At 39.9% G+C, this 21,375-nt stretch overlaps 1 protein-coding gene across 3 annotated transcripts in view; it reads right to left on the bottom strand.

Moving 5' to 3' along the window:
- LOC122990245 (tight junction protein ZO-2-like) overlaps positions 1-19,196 on the bottom strand; it is a 98,803-nt gene extending 79,607 nt beyond the window's left edge. The window contains exon 1 of one of the 3 annotated variants that reach the window (XM_044363503.1): positions 18,898-19,196. In XM_044363503.1, coding sequence (XP_044219438.1) covers positions 18,898-18,957 — 60 coding nt within the window. In that variant the 5' untranslated portion in view covers positions 18,958-19,196. The remainder of the gene's footprint in view (positions 1-18,897) is intronic. The other 2 variants (XM_044363512.1, XM_044363521.1) reach the window with 2 other exon arrangements.
- Positions 19,197-21,375: the final 2,179 nt, after the last annotated feature.

The raw sequence follows: 21,375 nt of genomic DNA, 5'->3' as shown, positions 1-21,375 counted from the left end.
GGTCAGGTGAGTTTGGTCCACTATCTGCAACACACTGTTTACCACGACTACTCAGAAATGTCATGTGAGTATACAAGCTCACAGTAGCTTTGCAAGCAACAGCTGCAGATATATTGCAGATGCACTGAAACAAACGTCTCAGAACTACGTCTGTTGCTGGATCTTATGATTTTATCAACAAAGTACATGCAGACAGATGAACACTGTTTTAGTAAACCACTCTCCAACATCTGTACATCTGAACATCTGTAAAATCAGTCTGCATTGATCTATAAATGAATGTGATTCTTACAGTGTCTGTTGTCCGCAGCTGTTTAATTCTGTATGAAAAGCTTCTTCTTCGGTTCCTGAAATCCCTGCAGCATCTGAAGGCAGCAGGACAGATCCGGTATGTGGATACTTCTGCAGCCTCTGATCTGAGAAGTGCTGTGTCAGGGCGCAGTGCCATTATGCAGGTTGTTCACCGTGTTTACCTTCATTAAATGATGTGCAAATGACACCAGGCTGCTGCAGAATAACTGGTTGGTTAAAACTGGCTATTCAGCCTGTTTATGAGGGATAGGATGGATTATCATGACTCATTAATCCTGCGCTGCATAACCTCTTTTCCAATTTTCTTTTTAGCAGAAGTGTCATCTCATGTTTTATTCTTGAAATATGACACAGATGCTGTTGTGTCACAGCAATTACTAAATGATGTGAGAATTATGGCTAATTTAGCGTCACATTGATGCAATCGTATAAACGGGTTAACCTTTTTTGTTGTTTATTTCTATTGTTGTTGTTAAAAAGCCACCCTGCTGTATCTGCGTCTGGCTACAGATGTGTGCTGCTGTGTTCATGCTGATGCTCTGCGTCTTTCTATCTGTTGAGCTTCTGTCGTCATGTTTCACACACAGCTGTTTCAGCGCTATGTTACGCAGCTCTTTTGCACTGCTGCACATATATGAACCAAAATATTAGGTGCGCCTAAGGGTGTGCATCTCTCCCTCTCAGATTATATGAGTGGATAATTTGCTTTGGATCTGTGGTTTTATATTAAAGTAACTATTTCTGATGTTTGTATCAGATTTCAGGTCAACTTTACACTCCTGTTTAAGAATATTGGAGCAAGACGTTTTCCCTGTTTCCAATGTGTCCAAACACACCTGTTGATATATACACTGAATTAAAAACTGTAGAATCATTATCATGTGTGTGATCACATGTCGGCTGGCAGGCCGGTGAGGAACCGTGTGACACGCAGGCATCCCTTTGGCTCAAAGATCGCAGTATGCGGCTGGATTGGCAGCAGCAGCAACACACCCTGAGGCGCACAGCGACTCACCAAGATTCCACACTGGCACAGCGAAATACAGCCGTCTGCTTTTTTTTACTCCTCTCCACCTTCACTCGTTCCTTCTTTGCTTTTTTTCTCCTCCCTGGTTTCCAAGAGCAGAAGTGAGTCGAGCCATTGTTCTGTCTGACCTGAAAGCAGCTTCCTCTGCCCTGATCTGCTTACACACTTACATGATCGCACGCTGGCCTGCTGAGGGGAAATAAACTCTCTCTGCTTCCTTAAATATGTTGTTTAAAATGATATTGTATTACACTGTTATGTTGTGTTTATGGGAGGACTGTCCAAGAGAGCGAGGCACATTTCTTTCCCTGATGACAATAAATATCTCCACTGATGATCAAACACACACACACACACACACACACACAGAGTGTATTCAAAGGTCTCCAAAGTGCTCTTCCTGTTATTTCTTAGTAATTACTGAGCTCATTTCTCAGATTAACATTCCTGTCACAACAGGACCACACTTTGATTTCTGGGTTGCTTAAAAGTGTGTGAACCGTAGATCTGAACATGTTTGTGTGTCCTAAATAAAACGACACGAAGATTCATCATTCATCAAGACTTACTTCACCTAAACATGACTTCAATTTTCACTTTTCTTCAACTCATATCAAAATACTTTCAGTCAGTGAAACCATTAGGCTCAGAGACAGCTTCATATGTACAAATACAAAAATACAGTCATATGTTGTCTATTATGATGTGTCATATTGGCCACATATGTCTGCTGTGGTGAGCCAATAGTGACTAAATAAGGGAAAAAGTCAGAAGTTTAAAGCTGAATGACTAATCCCCATCACTAATGTCTGATCATCATATTCCAAAACAGCTGAATAGAATTAGTAATATTAGTGATCATTAGGTGGAAAATTCTAGAAATCAACATGTGCAGAGGACTGAAAGGTTCTCTGTATAGACATGCAGTAACAGTCTGATCTTGCTGCATCTTGACCAAACATGAGTGACATTGCACATCTGACAGTGACGGCTGAGTTGTGGTAGGGTACTGAGACCACTGGTGACCCCACCACCACCACCACCACCACCATGATGATCATCAGCAATGACAATGGTGATTTCACTGCAGATTTGTAAAATGGATGAGCAGTGGAAACAAGATGACTCACCGTCCCTTATTTACATATGGCACGCATGTGGTAATTTATGCAGGTGTGGTGATTCCTATTATAAAGGAGGCTTGTACATGCAGTAGAGAACAGAACATAGCAACAGATCTGCTGCGTCTATTAGAAAAGGAATATTCAGACATACTTAAAATATCTCAGATAAGTAGTGGAGACTAGTTTCTGAATCTGTGTGGCCAGAAAAAACACACAGTAGAGCATGACAACAGCCTCCTGTCATTTCAAAAGTTTTACATAAGCAGAACACTTCATAAAATTTTTTTTAAAAAAAGGACGTTTTTGAATGAGTGTCTGGATTCAACGACAATGACGATGATATTAAACGAGTTTGACGAATGAGGGCCCGAGGCTGCACTAGTGGCTAAGGCAGTGAGATAAAGTGTAAACTTGTGCAGCTTTGTTTTGATCCAAACAGAAGTTGTGGTCTTGTCTTGGGTTGGGTGTGGTGAGGTGGAAACACGGAGAAGAGAGGCTTCTGCTGCAGGAAGCCGTCTGTAAACCATCACTCCCTCTTCCTGTCATTCCACAGATAACATCATGTTCACTCACAGGAAGCAACAATCTGTGGTGAAACACACACACACACACACGCTGACCTGTACTCTTAGATACATGGGTAAATGCAATGACACAAAAATAACCAGTACAGTGCATCCATACACACTCTGTATGATTCAAAAAACATTTGCTAATGGTGATATCGTTGCTCGTGAGAACTTTCAAGTGTTTTATTAAAAGAGATCTGACTTTCAGTGTAAAAACTTCCCTGTTCCCCAGAGAACATCACTGTATCTCAGATCTCTTCTCCCTGAGTCAGACTTCAATTAACAAGATAATTGTAAACCACCTCCAAAGGACTCACACAGTCCTTCTACTGAATATATGAAGTATAAATCTAGTGAGACGAAGAGTCGACAGCTATCTAACAGCTCTGAGGCTCAAACATACAGCAGGTGTTTAGAAGCTACAGTTAAAATGCTAATGTCCACCATCGTAGTTTGGCATGTTAGCATGCTATCATTTGCTATCACAAAAACATTAAGTAAAAAAACAAAAACAAAACATAAAGAGAAGGTCTTAAACCAAAGTATTGGACACATTTAAATTTTGACCTGATGATTAGAGCTGTAGTCTGCTGGTTGACTGGTTGGTCGTTATGCTCTGCGTCAGAGTGTCACTGGGTGTTTTTTGAATTTCTCTAGCTCTCTCATTTACAACGAATAGCAGCCGTCACTCCCTGGCTTTTATATCTGTCAGGCAGCAGGATAAAGTGAGAACTTTTTCTGTATTTCTCATGCAGATTACCATCTAATTGACATTTGTATATTTATTACATGAATATAAAGTAATGAAACGGGCTTCTTCACTATTTACTGAATTTTATTGACTGTTTCAATATAAAACAGCTGTTTAAACGCTGGTTGTTTTGGCAGTATGTCATAAGCTTCAAGGAGAGAAAATGACTTTCTTTCCCCCCCGTCATGATTTTAATGTGCATGCAGTTTCCCGACTCATTTCAGAAAAGAAAGATCAGTGAAAGAGAGAGAGAAACAGTGGTTGAGCAAGCTAGAGAGTGGATGAGGAGAGCGAGCAGTGGAAGCGAGAAAGCGCTTACAAATAAACACCCACACCCCGCACCTCCACACAACCCTGCAACACCTGACAACGGTGCCATAGCTGCTAAATACACATCATACGTGTCTCATGGGAGTAAGGTCAAATAAAACATTGAATTACCGTAGTTTTAAAATGTTCTTTCCATGTTTTTCATGAATGAAAATTAAAAACATGTTCTCCCTTAAAATAACCTCGTTTATTATCATTGAATAAGAGCGTATTCATGTTTCTAGTAAAACAATACCATCGTTGTCTTGATAAACTTTACAGTGAAGAAATCTATAAATAAATAAAAAAAGATTCTTAATTGCAAAAGTTCTGATCAGTCAGGAATGGCTATTTACAGACTGTGTGAAGCCTGATTCTTCTTTACAATAATCCCCTACATGTTTACAACTCTTTCAAATATGCAATAATTAACATCAGTATGTATGATGGAATAGTGGCATTAGAATGTGCCAGACGGCAACAAATTTGGGATTTTGCAGCTAAAACTTTTCTGCGGAGGGGGTACTGCCCCCGGAGACTGTCCTAGCTGACTACTTTGTCCCACTAGCCAGTGACTCCATATCTTTGTGGAAAGCCCTGACCAGAGGCTTGAGTGCAGAAGCAGATGGTGAACACAGACCATTTGCCTTAAAAACAATAACTGAGAGTCTGTAGTCTCACACTGACAGCTACAACCAGCCTATTCAACATGGCTACAGCTGTCTCCAACCTACCAAACAAGCTGATGTAGTCAGATAGATGTATGGGTAACACATAATAGTAGGTTACATTCACATTTGTTATTATAATACCAAGAAGGCTGCGTACTGTACTTGATGTTATGTGTGTTGTGTGCTGTTAATTGACCAGAAGTATTTCCATTTCCAGTCCAGTCTAAATTAAACTCACAAACAACCAGCCACAAACCAAAACCAGGAGAGGATTTTGAATTATTGCCCAGAAAAATTGGCTGTATGAAAGCAGTTTCACAGCGTCTGGAGGAAACAGTTAGTGCTGGACTGCACTTAATCCAAAGATCTATTCTCACAGGCCTCGAAATAATATTGTAACGCTTTCAGTGGAGCAGTGCACACTGCTCTGTCATGTTCTTGTCCATGTGGACAGTCATGTTCACACTCTTACTCCACAGGGCCCCCACTAGATTCTAAACTTTCCACGACTTAGTGACATGTTCCTGTGACATGTGAGCAGTGATTGTCCACTACAGTTTAACTGAAACCATCTAACTACTTTCTCAATACATTACTAATTACATTACTCACATTCTCTCTATTACAATAATGCTCTTGTCTACAAGGTGACCTTTGTTTCTCTCTATACTGCTTATTTTATGGGTTGAGTCTCTCCGTGCATCTACTGTACCACATCACACATCTAAAAGAGTCATACTAGTGTTACACACCTAACTTTATAAAACTGCTGTACAGTTTTGTTTATACTGTATGTATTATAGACTATACCTATTACTCATTGTTACATTCATTTCAGTGCTTTACTTTTCCTTTTGAGAGTATTTTCATATCATAATTTCTATCTAGTTTCTTTCTTTTTTAAAACATTTTCTCATAAGCTAAGAATTGAATTGTTCACTGCAACTTATCATTGTCTGTTCAACAAAGCTTTGAATATTGAATAAATCTTGAGTGGATTCAAAAGGTTGATTCAATGGTCTTGGAAGTATTTCTATTTTTTTTCAAGACCATAGCTCAACTGTTAAATACTTAACAGTATCTGAAACTATACTGAAAGTGATTCACACTCAGAGTAAACTCTTGGATAACCAGAACATATTGTATATTATTACAGACGTTCCGTGACTAGTCTGAATTCTGATCTCAGAGAGCCTGCCTGCTGTGTGAGGCTGATAGCAGCTATAAACCAGTACAGAGAGAATCCTGACTGGATCTGTCAGGGGCAGGGTGGAGTGAGTGTTTGTGTGTGTGTGTGTGTGTGTAGAGGAGGGGGCACCACCTTCATCCACAGTACGAATTGCCTAAGAGAGGATATTTTAAGTACGTGAACTGATTTGAGTGAGTGAGGGTGGGGGTTGGAATGCTAAAGAAAGGAAGCGTTGTTGTTATCCGCAGCAATAATAGGCCCAAGCCAAGCTGCCGCCAGAGGAATGTAAATCTAACACTTCAGTCCCTAACACAGGAGTACACAGCATCAGGGCTATGAGGATTTGGGTGTGTGTGTGTGTGTGTTTGTATGTGTATGGGGGTGGAAAGGGTCACTGAGGACTAGACACACATACATACGTTTGTGTGATTATTTACTAAAAGTCCTGTATGTATGTCTACGTGTGACTCTTGACCCAGGCTTCAGCTGCCAGAAGCAAGTCAACACTATTATCACAGAGACAGGAGAAAACTAGCTGTTAATCTAAACGTGGACCACGTTATATGATTCATTATTGTTGTTTTATCTGTTTTTGTTATTTGTGTAGCTTTATTTGAATTTTTAACATCTCTCTGTTTTTTTTAATTGCTTCAGGCGCCCCTGTTTTTATATGCCAGAATTTTGGTTTAGTGTTAGTGCATGGCCACAATAGTAGCAGTAACGCACAGATCTACAAAACTGATGTCAGCAGTTCAACACAAGGATCCTCTCCAGTGTCAAGTCCACACACAAGCCTCCTGAAAAATCCATGTTGTCCACAAAATTAACTTTGGTTCTCTCCATCAAAATCAAAAGCTGAGAAGACCTTAAAGGAAAACAAACAAAAAATTCTTCAAGTCTGGTACATTTCCTGATACATTGTTACACTTTAATTAAATAAAACAAAAACAAGTTAGCCGACTTCATTTGAAGGTATTATGTCCTTATGCAGCATGATGGAAAAGACCAGACAATGATGATTCTGAAGCTGACATACTTGAAAACATGCTCCATGTTTGGCAGATCTGTGCATTACTGCTACGCTACTGTAGGCAAGCGCTAGCACGGAACAAAATTTCTGTCACATAAAAAACAGAAGCGCCTGAAGCGATTAAAAAAAAGAAAGAAAAAAAGTTAAAAATTCAAATAAAGCTACATAAACAGACAAAACAACAATAATGAATCATATTTACATGGTCCACATTTAGATAAACAGCTAGTTTTCTCCTGTCTCTGTGACAACAGTGTTGACTTGCTTCTGACAGCTGAAGCCTCGGTTAAGAGTCACACACACACATACGTACGCGCGTGCACATGCAGTCCCAGGATGTGTAAACAGACATACGTACACTGTGTGTTAGGAGTCACACATACGCACACACACGCGTCTGCATGGCTGAGTTACACTAATCACACACAGACGCACATACGTACGCACATGTAGGACTTTTAATAAATAATCATACGAACATATGTATGTGCGTCTAGTCTTCCATGACCCTGTCCACCCCCAATAATGTGCGTGTGTGTATATGTGTCTGTGTGTGTGTGTATTAATATTCATGACTGGCAGTGAAGCAAAAGAGCTGACGTAGGCTATGCTAAGTGGCATGTCATTAAGTTGCCTGCTCATGAGCTGAGGACAGCCATGACAACACTGTCCCACAAAGACTAACACAAAGTCAGCTGCAACTCTCAGATATTAACTGTATGTTGCTGTGGAAACCACAACATTGTCACAATCAAAGCTATAAGCCATTACAATAGACACTGGACACTGAATATTGATCATGTTTAAAGATTTAAGACATAAAAAAACTTGAATAATCATTTTTATCCAATGTGGTTTTTCAATTCTAAAAAGTTAAATTAAAATCCTAAATCGAAATACTTTTAAATACTTTTCATTTAAAAGTTGAACTACTGGGCACAGGATGTCTCTTACGTCACTGTAAAGTCCATTCTCAGTGATTATGCACTGGAGACTTCAAGTTTCCACATCACACTTGAGTAGGTTGCATATTGGACCACAATTGGCTCCAAACTAGTTGTGTTGAAGAAGGAAAACATTTTTTTGACTGAAGAGGAGTATTGTAGCACAGAGAAATTCATTTGCATGTCCTTGTGAAATGAGATATGTTACAACATGTGTTGCACTTTTGGTAACTACACAGACAATAAGCAGGCTACAGCTCAAGGAGCTGTGTTAGTGTTGGTGTGATGCTTGAAGTACCATAAAGGCTAAGTCATACTTTCCATGTCCGTGAGGGTCCGCGCAGACATACTCTATGTATGTACTGTATTCCTATTGTCAACAAGCTGTTGCTTTTCTTTTTTCGACTTTTTCTTGTTGTTTGGCAACATACAGGAACTCCTCACTGCACTCAGACTGAAAACAGTCCTGTGTTAAACAATGCAAGGGGCTGTGTTGGTGTGGGCGTGTTGTTTAAAGTGCCAGTGAGACAATGAAATACGATCTAGCAAGTCTGGTTGGAGTAACAGATTATTGTGTTTAAAGGCTGATCAGAAAAACACTGCACAGCGGTTTGTAATACTCATAGACTGGATTTTAAAACTCTGCAAAGTAATGAAGCCGTAACCCTGCTTACTAGTACGTACATGTGGAACGTATCTGTGTCTGCGGACCCTTGAAAGTATGTATGGAACCGCATGCGTGTCCGCAGTCCGCATGCAAGTCCACGGCTATCCACGGATGCGGAGAGCATGAATTGGCCTAAAGGGTTAGGGTTTTAAGGCTAATGAGATGCTAAAGCACTACAGCAGTTTATAACTACAAAATGCAACATTTCAGAAGAAATTTTAGGTGTGCTGGTGACCTGCCACTGCTGCCCCCAAAGCATTCACCATCACAGGAAAGTTGCAGGCCGAAAGGCAAAGAAAAAAGTTGAAGTGTGCAATAATATGCAGTTAATATGCAGAGCGGATGGACAGGGGTACCTGTGTACCAAGTCAATCAATCAGTCAAACTTTATTTGTATAGCACCTTTCATACAGGTTAGAGCAGCTCAAAGTGCAGAAGTATCAGCCCTGTACTGTTAATAGAAGTGCAGTTTTTAAAAAATTTATGTTAACTGAATTCCCACCCAGTAGCAAAATTGCATAAGATTTTATACACTAAATCAGCTTCTGTTTGCAGATGTGACCCTGTTTGGTTAAAATGGGTTTTTGCATTCAAGAGTTTATAGCCTTTTCTTCCCACTTGAGGCCCACTTCGGCAGTCAATCATAGGAAAGCGGTAAGGAATATCGAAAACACATGTGACCATTGTTCCCGGAGTGACCCAAATAGGGTATGTACCAAGTTTGGTGAAGACTGGATGAAATATGGAGGATAGGGAGTGAAAAAAGTGTTTTAGAAAGGATTCAAAATGGCCGAAAATCTAGTAAGGCGCAAGTGGGCAGTCCCATTGAAAGAAGATTTGTAATGATCCAAGAATTTTTTATTCTAGGCCTCAGGGTTCATGAGTTATTTGTCAAAAACCAAGCAGCAACCTCTGGGGCTGAAAAATGAAGCCATGAAGTGCCAAAAACTGCAGTTCCTTGAATGGCCACTTGAGTCAATCCCCATAGACCCCCATGTTAAAATGCCCAACTTTACGACAGAAATAAACGTTTAGAGCCTGGTACAAAAAACAGTTTTACTAATTTCCCTTTTCATGATAACTGTGGGGCGTGAATTTTTTTAACTCACCTGTTTAAATTTTATGAAGCTGTAAAGTTATGCATAATTAAGGACGTGGCTGCTTTGAGTGACAGTTTCAGCAACCAGGCTTCATTCGGCCCGCTTGAGCTCCACCTCTTTGCCCATTTTGGGTTAGCTGGCAGTTAGGCGGAGTCAGGCGCTGCCAAGATGGTGATGGCTGGAACCGCCCACTTTGAGCTTCCAAACCACTCTTCAGAAACCAAAAGTTTGTGTCAGATAATAAATATTATCCAATTCTAAACTTAAAAAAGATTAAAGATTATCCTATCCTAAACCTAATATTTTCAAGTGACACTTCACTTGCAGCTTTTTTTAATTTGCCATGGTGAGCTTTTTAATTTGACTCGCCATGAGCCCTGTAAAGTACAGTAACTCATCAGGGTTGAAAAACGTGAAAAAGATGCAAATACCCTAGGAGGGTCCAGGGGAATGCCCTTAAGAAAGAATTTTTTTTAATATCAGCTTTAAAATATTGGTTTTACAGTTGATTTTTCACATGGGCTTGACTATGTTGCAAATTGGGCCTACGAGTACAGAGAAAATACATGATATAATGTAGGGAAGTCAATAATTCATCAATTGTCAGTGAATTGCCATTAATAATTTAACTGATTAAAAATATATTAACCAAAGATGATGAAGACGTGTAACTGTAAGATTTCCTGCAGTACGTGGTTGCACCACTAGGTGTAGCCTCTTACTTTTTAATGAGACTGAGTTACAAGTGTGTTTGGCATACCCGCCAACATTAGGCTGTGAAAAAGAGGGAGGTTTTCTGGGGTATCAGCATGGCCTTCCCTCAATGCCCCCGCCCCCCATATAACCCCACACCACAGATTAATAGAATAAATACAAGGATGTGAAAGTAAAATGACTTTTAATTAGCCTTAAATTTATAGCTCACTGTAAATTAATTTAAAAAAACATATAAAATGTACAAAAAAGTGATCAAAAGTTTACAATCAAAGTTTAAATATCATCCAGTGCAAACATTGTGAGAGAGTATGAATGAGTGAGTGAGTCAGTGTGTGTGTGTGTGTGTGTTAAAGGTTCCCCTCTATGCCTCCATGGCTTGTTTGTGTTTAGCATAGTTACCACGTTTGGTAACTTGATTTTTCCCAGCGTGCTCCCCACTAAAGTCAGCTCGACATATCTTGACAAAACGCATGGTGTTTGTTGATGTGGCTAGTGGTTATAAAAGGGGAAGGTCTTGCACCAAGTGGACTGAGTAGAAACTCGCACATAGACTTTCGCAGACTACTGGAACTACCCGGAAGCTAGAAACTTTTTTTGGCGTATGCGCCAGCTGAGCAGCTGAGCTGAGTCCTATAGGACTGAATTGGCGCCATTTTTAGTCTGGTATCCAGCTCTTATAATACATCAATGGTCAGACAGCGGAGAGCACTGCTGCAGCTGCTAATACCGACAATGTTCAGGACCAGCAGGACTCTTATTACACATGCTTCTAACAAAATCAACACAAAAGTGATGAACTGTATAAGTGACACTCCCCTGCTCTGAGTATAAATGCGTAACTTGGAACTATGAGCTTAAGTTGAGCAAAGCTCTGTGCTTAGATATTCCGTGCTGGTCTGTGTCATGCGCACACACACTGTCAACAATCCCATGGGCTTGTCAGTGTGACAATCTGAGAAAAGCAAAATCTGGTTGGATTTTTTTTACACCATCGCAGTCCACAAAGCAGAGAGAATGAATGGGAATTATCTCTTGCTCTCTCAACACCTCAGCTACACTTCCCAATTTCAAAAACTCACTGGCTCTACATGAATCACACAAATGACCTACTTTGGATAAAAAACGGTGATTTTCGCCTAAAGTTTGCACCCTGTAAAGTATGCGTACAATCATCTTTGGATACTATTCGGAGACCAACAAAAAATAAACAAATGCTCACATTTGGAAAAATAAGTCAGTATTCTCTGAAGTGTGTTCTTTCATTTGGTAGAGGCATTTCTTCATCAAAAGGTCATACAATGTAGATATGTTGGGTTTTAGTGTGTTTCTCTATGTATCTCCCACAGGCTTCAATAGAACTGGCACCAAAGTCTGGCACCAAGCAGATCATTAGAACATTGGTATTAAGATGTAATGAGCCCTCCTTCTTTCATAGTTTCCTCGACTCAAACCCAAGGTTCCCACTCACCTAGTGAACAACTTATGATCATGAGCTAAACTAGTGCTGGTTGATTAACAGGGTCCTTCATGCAGTTACAGTCGCAATGTAGTTTGAGCCCGAAAAGGAGCATGTCCCCTCATAATGGTGATTTTATCCAGAATTATAAGCTCTAGAGCAGACATTATTTCATTGTTAGGATCAGAAGGAGCTGGCAAAACAGGGGAATGTATATTTTGTCCAGATATGTCAGAAAACGCAGTGAAAGGTGTAGAAAGTGCCGAAGACAAACAGAATTTGTCAGAAAAGAATGAATTTCCAGGGAGATTGTTTTACAGGGTGGAAACAGGGTTATAGAGAAGGTCAAAGTGGCCAAATTGTCCACAATTTGTATTCATGCGGATACAAAAAAAAACACATTACTATAGATCGTTAAGTCAAAAGTCATAACACACTTGTTTGCCGGCATGCCACGAGATACTGGATCAGTGTCCATGACACTCAGAAACTGTGGAAACTTTTGGTGGAAGAATAAAAGCAAGAGGAAGAAAAGTGAAGAATAATAAGTACACACCTTCGGTGCCAGCACACCTAATAAAGAGAGACGCAATAATGTCACAACTCCGGAAAATAATCATGGCATCAATCATTTTATCTTCTGTCTGATGAGTGCAACACAGCGCCCTCTTGGAAGATGTGCCAGTATGTAGCAGCAAAAGTTGAGTTTTTATGCTTTTGTGCTAATGTCTGTCTGAACACTGTCTTGAAACATACATGGACCGTCCGCTACTGCCTCATGACTGACAGCACTATGCAGCTGTCACTTCTCAAAGAATCACACCTGGAATGAATGACAACTAACATGTTAATTGTTCTTAATAAAGTCATGTTCATGTTACAGTGAGGTAGCTGCATTGTACAAAGTCCGCAACTTTTATCCATTATTTTTTAAACTTTGGTGTTGAATCCAAAATGCTTCCACACATTACTTCTCAGATGGTTTGGTGTCATGATTGTCTGTTCGGCATGGCGTTAACAAAGAGACATCAGCCTAATATACTGAGCCAACATGGCTTCAACACAACAGAGACTGATTGAATATTTAAAAAACTGACAGCCTTGCTTCAAACACTCCTGCATCTCTTTTGAGTGGAGCAGTTCATACTGCAGAGCAGAGTTAAATAAAATTGGACGGTGCACACGGCTAGTAAGAAAATCATCCCTCAAATGTCAGCAGTGACAAAATGGTTTTCAGTTGGTTAATGTTGTGAATTTATGTGGTAATGTTCACAAAAGACTACACAAAAGCACCACACAGATTTACTGATCGTAAATTTGAAGCTGAAACTTTGAAGTTACACCTTTGGTCAATGTCAGGGTGTAGATCAGGCAATCTGAACAGTTCCACATTTTAGGAAATATGCCTGTTTGCAATCTTGCCTGGAACTGGAGAAGAATGTCTGTGTCCAGTTTAGATCGATAGGACTAGGGTGTATTTAGCCTAGCTTAACACAAACACTGGAAACAGGGGGAAACTGTTAGCTTAGCTCCAACTAAAGCTAAAACGTAAATAAACCTCACAACTTTAAGGCTGTCTTAATAAACTAAAGGGACCTTCACACCCTTACTGTTCATCATGTTGTCTCAGTTTATTGTCTATGTTCAGTCTTTTATGTACTTGTCTGACTTCATGTGTACATAGTGTACTCACTTTCTAAACTTTATTTACTTTAAGTCATGCACAGACCAGTTAGAGACCAGCATGGCACCAAATGTGGTCTTCCCTGATGTCAGCTTGGGTTTCATCAGAGCACCACGCCCTTGGCCTCTGAACCTATTCCCCAGCCAAAGGGCAGTGCCAGTAAACACTAAACACAGACACTCAAGGAGGGAGATATAAAGACACAGGCAGGAATTTTATCAGTCAGCTACTCCCAGCAGCTGCTCCAGCTCATGTAGCTTGGTTCCCATTGGTCAGGGAATTTCTGGAATATCTTGAAGTTTTCAGGAGTGTATTCAGACAGAGAAAATTCTCACTCATTTAGGTAACAAAGTTTATCCTCTGGGCCATGTTGATACTGCTTGGCCTGGATATATGATGTAGGGTGGGGCTAAGCCTCCTGCTTCCACATAAAATCACATGTAGAGAAAAGAAAGAGCAGAGCCTGGGCTAAAGGTGAAACAATCTAATCATCAGAAAACAACACAAGTTCCAGAGACAGACGTACCACTACATCACTGACTTCAATCAACTTACAGCTATTCTTTTAGACTTGCAGTCTGAAATTAGCAAACAGTTAATGACAAACTTGTCTTTCACACTGATTACAGAGCATTATGTGAATCCTGACTCATCTTACAAAAACAGCTAAGCAGGATGTTACAGAATGTAAACAATCACAATTTTCATTTTCTGAGAACACAGATTTTCATGACTAAAAAAAAAATATAGACATCTGTTCATAAATAATTGGCATTGTTCATTTTCCTTAACTGTTTTGTGGAAAAGGCTCTGCACACAACACTTGTCTTATCCTGTTTGTACATTATTATTTCTCCCGTGCACACTTGTAATGTTGACTATCCTGATCTCACTCGCAAAAACCAACTGTGCTTCAAAAACCCTGATGAGAACAGTGTGTTTAAACACCACATACAGTAGTACTGGATCACTAAAAGCAACTTCTGTTACTGCTATTTTTAAATAAAACATGTGTATGTGTGTCGGGGGAGGGTGGGGGTTTGTTGTGCTTACTGTCGCCACAAGGAAAGCTACACACCAACAAGCCAAGCCTAAAAAATGACATTGTGGCATGAGAACAAGAAGAGCTGAATCTTCAGGCAGAGACAGCCTGAATCTTTTATAATCTTCCCAAATGTGAGCAGTCTAATTATAGAGAGTCTTTGTCTGTTGCACAACCGTTGACTGTATATAAAGATGGCATCATGACAGCTCCCCAAAAGTGATATCAAAACATCTCAATCGCCCCCTGGTGGCTGGCTGCAGTATAGGTCATAAGTCCTGCCCCCTCCATGTTAGTGGATGGGACATGAGCCAAACTAAAAAACTCAAAGTACACGTCAAATAAATTCTTCCCAAAGATGGTTTCTGTCATTTTAAGTAGTTCTTATCACAGTGATGTGTGTTCAAGTGCTCATTTTTCTGATAAGTTTGTTTTTAATGAGTTATTTGACGATATAAAAGGGGGTGTGATGTCATGATTGACAGCTGTGACAGCCACTCTGACATGATATATTGTCAACTGATGGAAAATTAATCGACGACAAATGTGATAACTGATTATTGGTCAAGTCATTTATCAAGCAAAATGCCAAACATTACCTCAAATGTAACACTTTGCTGCTTTGACTTTAACATCTTTGGGCTTTGGACTGTTGGATGGACAGAACAAGCTTTTTGATGATGGGAATATTTTCTGACATTAATTAAAACAAGTAATCTATTAAATGGGTACTTCAGCAATTAAGTTTGCACTTACAGTACAAGTTGAAAGTTTAGACACACTTTCTCATTCAAGAGAATGGGAAGTTGTGTCCAAACTAGTACTGTACATCAGACTTGCAATAAACAGAATTTTAAAAGAATGGTTGAAAGCAAAGCCTCAGATGCTGACATATCCTGATGTTTTAGCCACTTGTATGGGTCAAGCTCCAAAAACACTAGATTCTATATTTCCCACATTGTAACTCAATAACTTCTTGCATTAAACCCTTCATTCTTAGTAAATATGTCTTTCAAACACCACACCTCCAGTTTTTTTATTTATTTATTTTTGGATAGAGGGCAGTGAAGGGGCAGACAGGAAACAAGGGGAGAGAGATGGGTATGACATCCACCAAAGGTCCCTGGCTGGAATCAAACCAGGGACATTGTGGTCATGTGACATGCACAGTAACCATTCGGCTACCAGGGCACTCCAACACCTCCAGTTTTTAAGTCAGTCTTTCTGTTATAAATTTGTGTTCTCTAAACCCAAAGTGAGATATCCATGATGATGACATCACTATGACATCATTAAGGTTATTTTCTCAGACTTAACAAAGTTCCTCCGTGGCCCCAGAAGACATTATACAACTGTTTTCACAGGCTGACCATGAAAGCAAACTGATCATCTTCAGTGGAACACCGCTGTAATGAAAAAAATATCAACAGACTTATAAACAAAGAAAATCATCTTTAGATGCAGCCTTCGCCACACTGCTACTCTTGTTTCCATGGATATAGCACATGAGTGTTTGACTGTGCCAGTCGTTTATATTTGATATGTGCCAGTGAGTGAATGCTCTCCCTGTTCACTGTCAGCAGCTGTGTTGGTGTGAATACGTCACATAGTCTGAACTCAGCTCTCTGCTATTGTAAGAAGACAGAATGGAGCTGATGAACAGACCCCACTGAATCATGGGTGTACTGATAGAAATGACAGAAATGACGCTTAGCTTACTTCACTGCCATCGTGATGATGCCTTCCAATAACCAGTACACATTCCGATACACTTCTCACTCCGTTAGAAAGGAGAGGACTCAGCTGTAACGTGATTTCATGTTCCATAATACATGAAGGTGCTGTGCTACATTCAGTTGTCTGTGTGAATGAACAATGTGTACTGACTAGATTAGACATGGCTCAGGAATGAGAATGCATTCAGCTTATTAAGAAGTACAGTGGATTTGTGATCGGTACATTTCAGTATGCACTGCTGTTGAGTTCCTTTTTTAAATTGCATGTGAAGCACCTCATTGATCCAAAGAGGAACTCACATACCATTCGCTAATTCATTCAAAAAGAGGAAAATAATTTTCCTTTACTTGCTAAGATCAGCAGGGGAAAAAAATCTGTATTCCTGTAAGTTTTGTGGAGGCTCATCCATGACACTGATGTTGACACTTAACTGCTTCCTGTAGTTCAACTGAAACATCAACTGCTTTCATCTCTTACACTTCAAGAGACAGTGCAGCTATTTTTAGAGCTGAAATTTCAAGTGCTTCACCACTTACACTTTCACCAACACCTCAACTGCTTTCCCCTGTTACATGTCACCTGACATTGCAACTGCTTTCATTTTTTTTATTCTTCAACTAACAGAACTACTTTCAGCTCTTGGTCTTAAACTGAAAGTTTTGATTCTGTCACTGAAAAGCAACTGGCACTTGACTGTTTACAAAGTTACTGACACTTCACTGCTTACAGTACAAAGTAACTGACACTTCATCGCTTACAAAGTAACTGACACTTCATCGCTTACAAAGTAACTGACACTTCATCGCTTACAAAGTAACTGACACTTCACTGCTTACAAAGCTACTGACACTTCACTGCTTACAGTACAAAGTAACTGACATTTCACTGTTTACAAAGCAACTGACACTTCACTGTTTACAAAGCAAATGACACTTCACAGCTTCAGTGCACTTACTTCAACCATCTCCGGGACACACACTCCAATTGATAATTCAACAGCTTTCAGTGCATGTCTTACCTTTCAACTGAGAGTTCATCTGCTTTCAGTGGTTACCCTTCACACTTCAAATCCTTTAACTACAGCTGATGCTCCCTTTCAGTGCTTCACCTGAAACTGACACTTCAACTGCTTTGGTGCTTCACCTTCAACTGTAACTTTGCCACATTTCACAATAAAATAATTAACATTTTCAGACATATTTTGACCTGTTTACAACATACATTTTGGGCACAGGCAAGTCCAAGTATTTACATTTTCTACAGAAAGTGTTTCTATTAATAGTCTATCGAAGAATGGAGGAGACATACACCTGAGACATTATGTTTGTATGTATGTATGTATAGATAGATAGATAGATAGATAGATGGATAGATGGATAGATGGATAGATAGATAATTAGTAGCAGGCTGAATTCAAGATAAGAAGCTTGACTACTGTGGCTGAGAGGACTGAAGAAGAGTCTCCGGTCTGTCATTAGTGTGATCACCAAGAGACTGTAAACCACCCACACACACACACACACACACACACACACACACACACACACACACAGCCCCAAGGCTTTTCCCATTATGGATCGCCATTAAACTAAGCTAAGCCTAAACCTTCTACTGGACCCAATCAGCTTGACCAGAAGAAGCCTTTGGGGGGGTACGCACACATACACACATGCACACACAGGAAGAGTCAACCTTGACCTACCAGCGGAGCTGTATTGTCATATCAACCCCCCTCCCAACATCACTCCTCCAACATGAGATAAAATAATGTTCTTACAAGTATTTAATAGGGCCTTTCATTAAAAAAACAACAACCCATTTTCATGATATAGGCTACAGTGCAGCTAGGCTACTGTTAAAGTTCATGAATAGATGTATGCTCTTGTACAAGGAAGTGTAAAAGGGAAAGCACTTATTTGTAAATCCTCTATAGAAATATTTTTTTTCAATTTTTCATCTAGAAATATTCTACACACATTTGTAAAGATTTACAGGTAGTCACAAAGCAGGTAGGGGTCTTTTCCTCAAGAGCAATATGACAGTAATGTTATAGCTGTCCTCATTCACTTTCCTCACACACATTCACACGTTTCCTACTGGTGTACGGATTACATCCAGTGACCTTCCAGCCACAGCCCAGCTGCTGTAATCTCGATCAAATCAAGATGTCAATCTGGACAAGATTACAATCACTGCAGGGTGTCAGATAACTGTCAGCACCGGATTTTTTATACTTTCAGGCAAAACTTTGACAAGTTTCTACCAAGTTGTAGGCTGATAAACATCTGGAAACACCAGAGTCATACTCTTCGATGTGGCAGGCTCTCCTATTGGCTCTCCTAAAGCACAACAGGTGTACTGCCAAGCTAACTATTGGCTGGCAAACATGCACCTCACAGCCTGAACAACACTTCTCTGTCACTTCGCCTGAAATTACACATACGCACACATTCCACACGTAACTTCGACGATAAGACAATCTGGCGAAGCGCGTTCACGTTATGAACGAAGTTAGGATACTAAATGTTTCCAAATGTAACGTCACACATGTCAAATTGTGCCACTTACTCCGACATTTTCGCTCTTGCTCGGGTAAGAGGCCAGTCTTCCTCCGCCTTTCACTGGCATCCTGCTTCTCCTCGAGTCGGTGTAACAAGCGCTTTGTCGTCGCGGTTAAACCCAGAGCCGTGTGGATTCAGACAGTTGTTAGCGTGGTGGCTAGTTTTTGAAATGAAACATATCTTCGTGACAGCCAGGCCAGCTCCGCCCTCGTTGCTGCCAGGCTTGTGTTCCTCGGGCGGACAGACAGCCTACTGGAGCCAGCAGGAAGAAAGAGGGAGGTAACAACTGTCAGCTCCCACTGCTGCTACGACAGCACAACAATCATGGAAACTCACATTTCCTGTTTCCCTACTTGGCATCATTGTTTTTTATTTGCTGAAAGTAGCGATTGATCTTTTGAAAATCTGGTCAGGATCGCCCAGTGTGTCCCAGCTGTGGAATATCTGGACTAAACTGTTGTCTCACATGACAGCAGATCGAGGTCTTTGAGAAGCATAGGCCTACTGTAATTAATCTACACCAAATGACAGATTATAAACGTTTACGGCTGTCTTTCTTGGTATTAAATTCCCCAACGAAAAATCTCCGGCGCTACAATCTTTTACTTCAAGCTGAATCTCAATTTGATGAAACACAAATTTTGTATTTTTGTATTGATGATGGATGTAGGCTATTCATTAATTTTCTGGTGATGCAGACAATAGAATACAGTGCACAACATTTTAAAGGACAATTTTTCAAGTGTGTCTTAAAACAACAGTCAGGTGTCCGTATGAACAGTGAAAGAGGTTTACCTCGCTGTAATCATTCCTCTTGTTCATACTGGATATTAAAAAATCATTTAAATGTGCTTTCAATATAAGTGATGGAGGCCAAAATCCTCAGTGTGTCCACACAGTCATTTTGTTCAAAAATGCATTTGTGTGAAGCTTATATGAGTCTTCAGCAGTCTGAGTTAGTCATATCAAGTGGATATCTGACAGATTTACAGTCTTTTTAGCATCAAATTCCCTCTTTGTGTTTCCTCAGACAGTGTTTCCCTGTTGAGCTGCAGTGGAAGTATAGTAACAAAAAGAGGAACTAAAAAGACTGTAATGTTGAAAGATGTCTACTTGATTTGGCTCATTTGGACGACAGATAAACTATTAAATACATTTTTTTTTACACTGTAAGTGCATTATGAAGGGATCTTCTAATGGTCAATGTGAACAGGAGGAACGATTACAGCTAGAAAAACCTGTTTCAATGTTCATTTAGGCTCCTGACTGTTGTTTTAAGAGAGACTTGAAAAATCGTGAACCCATCCTTTAAGGATGGACTTTTTCCAACACGTTCAGAACTGCACTGCACACAGTCTGTTAGTATTACATTTCTGTAAACACCTTGAATAACACTTCTGCACATAGCATTGTTTCTGTCTTATTAATTAGGCTATGTATCAGCCAGACAGACCTGCAAAAAAGTTGCCAAAAAAACCCTCAGGTTGTTATGTGGAATTTAATAGTCTACTGTATTCGAAAAATCTAATCTATAACATGTTTTATGTTCAATTTCTCGTCAGTGATTCATTACCTACATCAAGCTAGAAGAAGTTTGCTTGGAACACATCAGCTTTAAGCTGTGAGACAAATCATACAGGTAGCACATGTTTTACAGTATGCTATGGACCTCACTGCAACATGTTAGGCCAAATGCAATATAAAAGATCGCTGGAGCCTGTGTTCCTTAACTCATACCTTATGGTTGTGCTTTGTTTTAAAATGCTAACATGTTGTTGAAAGCACATGTTAATGTAATCCAGTCCTGTGCAACATAGCAGTCCAACAGATGGTTAGTCTGTCCCCCCCTCTCTCTCTGTCAAACACACTCTAAAGCTCCTCACTACTGAATGTCATGAGCTTGGCTGTGGATATACTCAGTGTTACTTACTCACATGATTTTGATGACCGCTTGATCTTTTGTATTGTGCCACCTCAAGCTGAAATTTGCCCATGACCAACACTTTGATTTGTAACAAAGTCAACGTGACTTTGACAATGTGAAAAGTGAAAACTAACATACTGCATTTCTATTAAATTCAATTTATGATGGATATTAACAATTCCCAGAGGATGAATCCTAATGTTTTCAGTGTTTTCTGTGGCGACCTTTCATCAAGTGCCACCATCAACCCAAAATTTCAAGCTGAACACAAAGAATATCAAAATCGAAATGTAGGATTTCCATTAATTTTACCAAACACATACATTCTCACCAGATGATGACCCCTTTCCATTTTGGAAATGGTTTGGTTTGTGTCCCATGCCAGTGTCGGGCTGTTTATAGGGACAGTGCACATTAATCAACATTGACATCATTTAACAACAACCAAAGATATGCTGCTCTCACAGAAAAAGCTGATTGTCCAAATTTGCTGCCTCTATATGGGACTATATAGTCGTCTCTAGTAACTGCCCTTGTTTTCCTCGAGCTGCTGTCCATTAG

Source organism: Thunnus albacares, chromosome 2 (genome assembly GCF_914725855.1).
Source record: "Thunnus albacares chromosome 2, fThuAlb1.1, whole genome shotgun sequence".
In the NCBI taxonomy this organism is placed as follows: Eukaryota; Metazoa; Chordata; class Actinopteri; order Scombriformes; family Scombridae; genus Thunnus; species Thunnus albacares.
The sequence above is the reverse complement of the archived record's forward strand: the minus strand, read 5'-3'. Positions and strand labels throughout refer to the sequence as shown.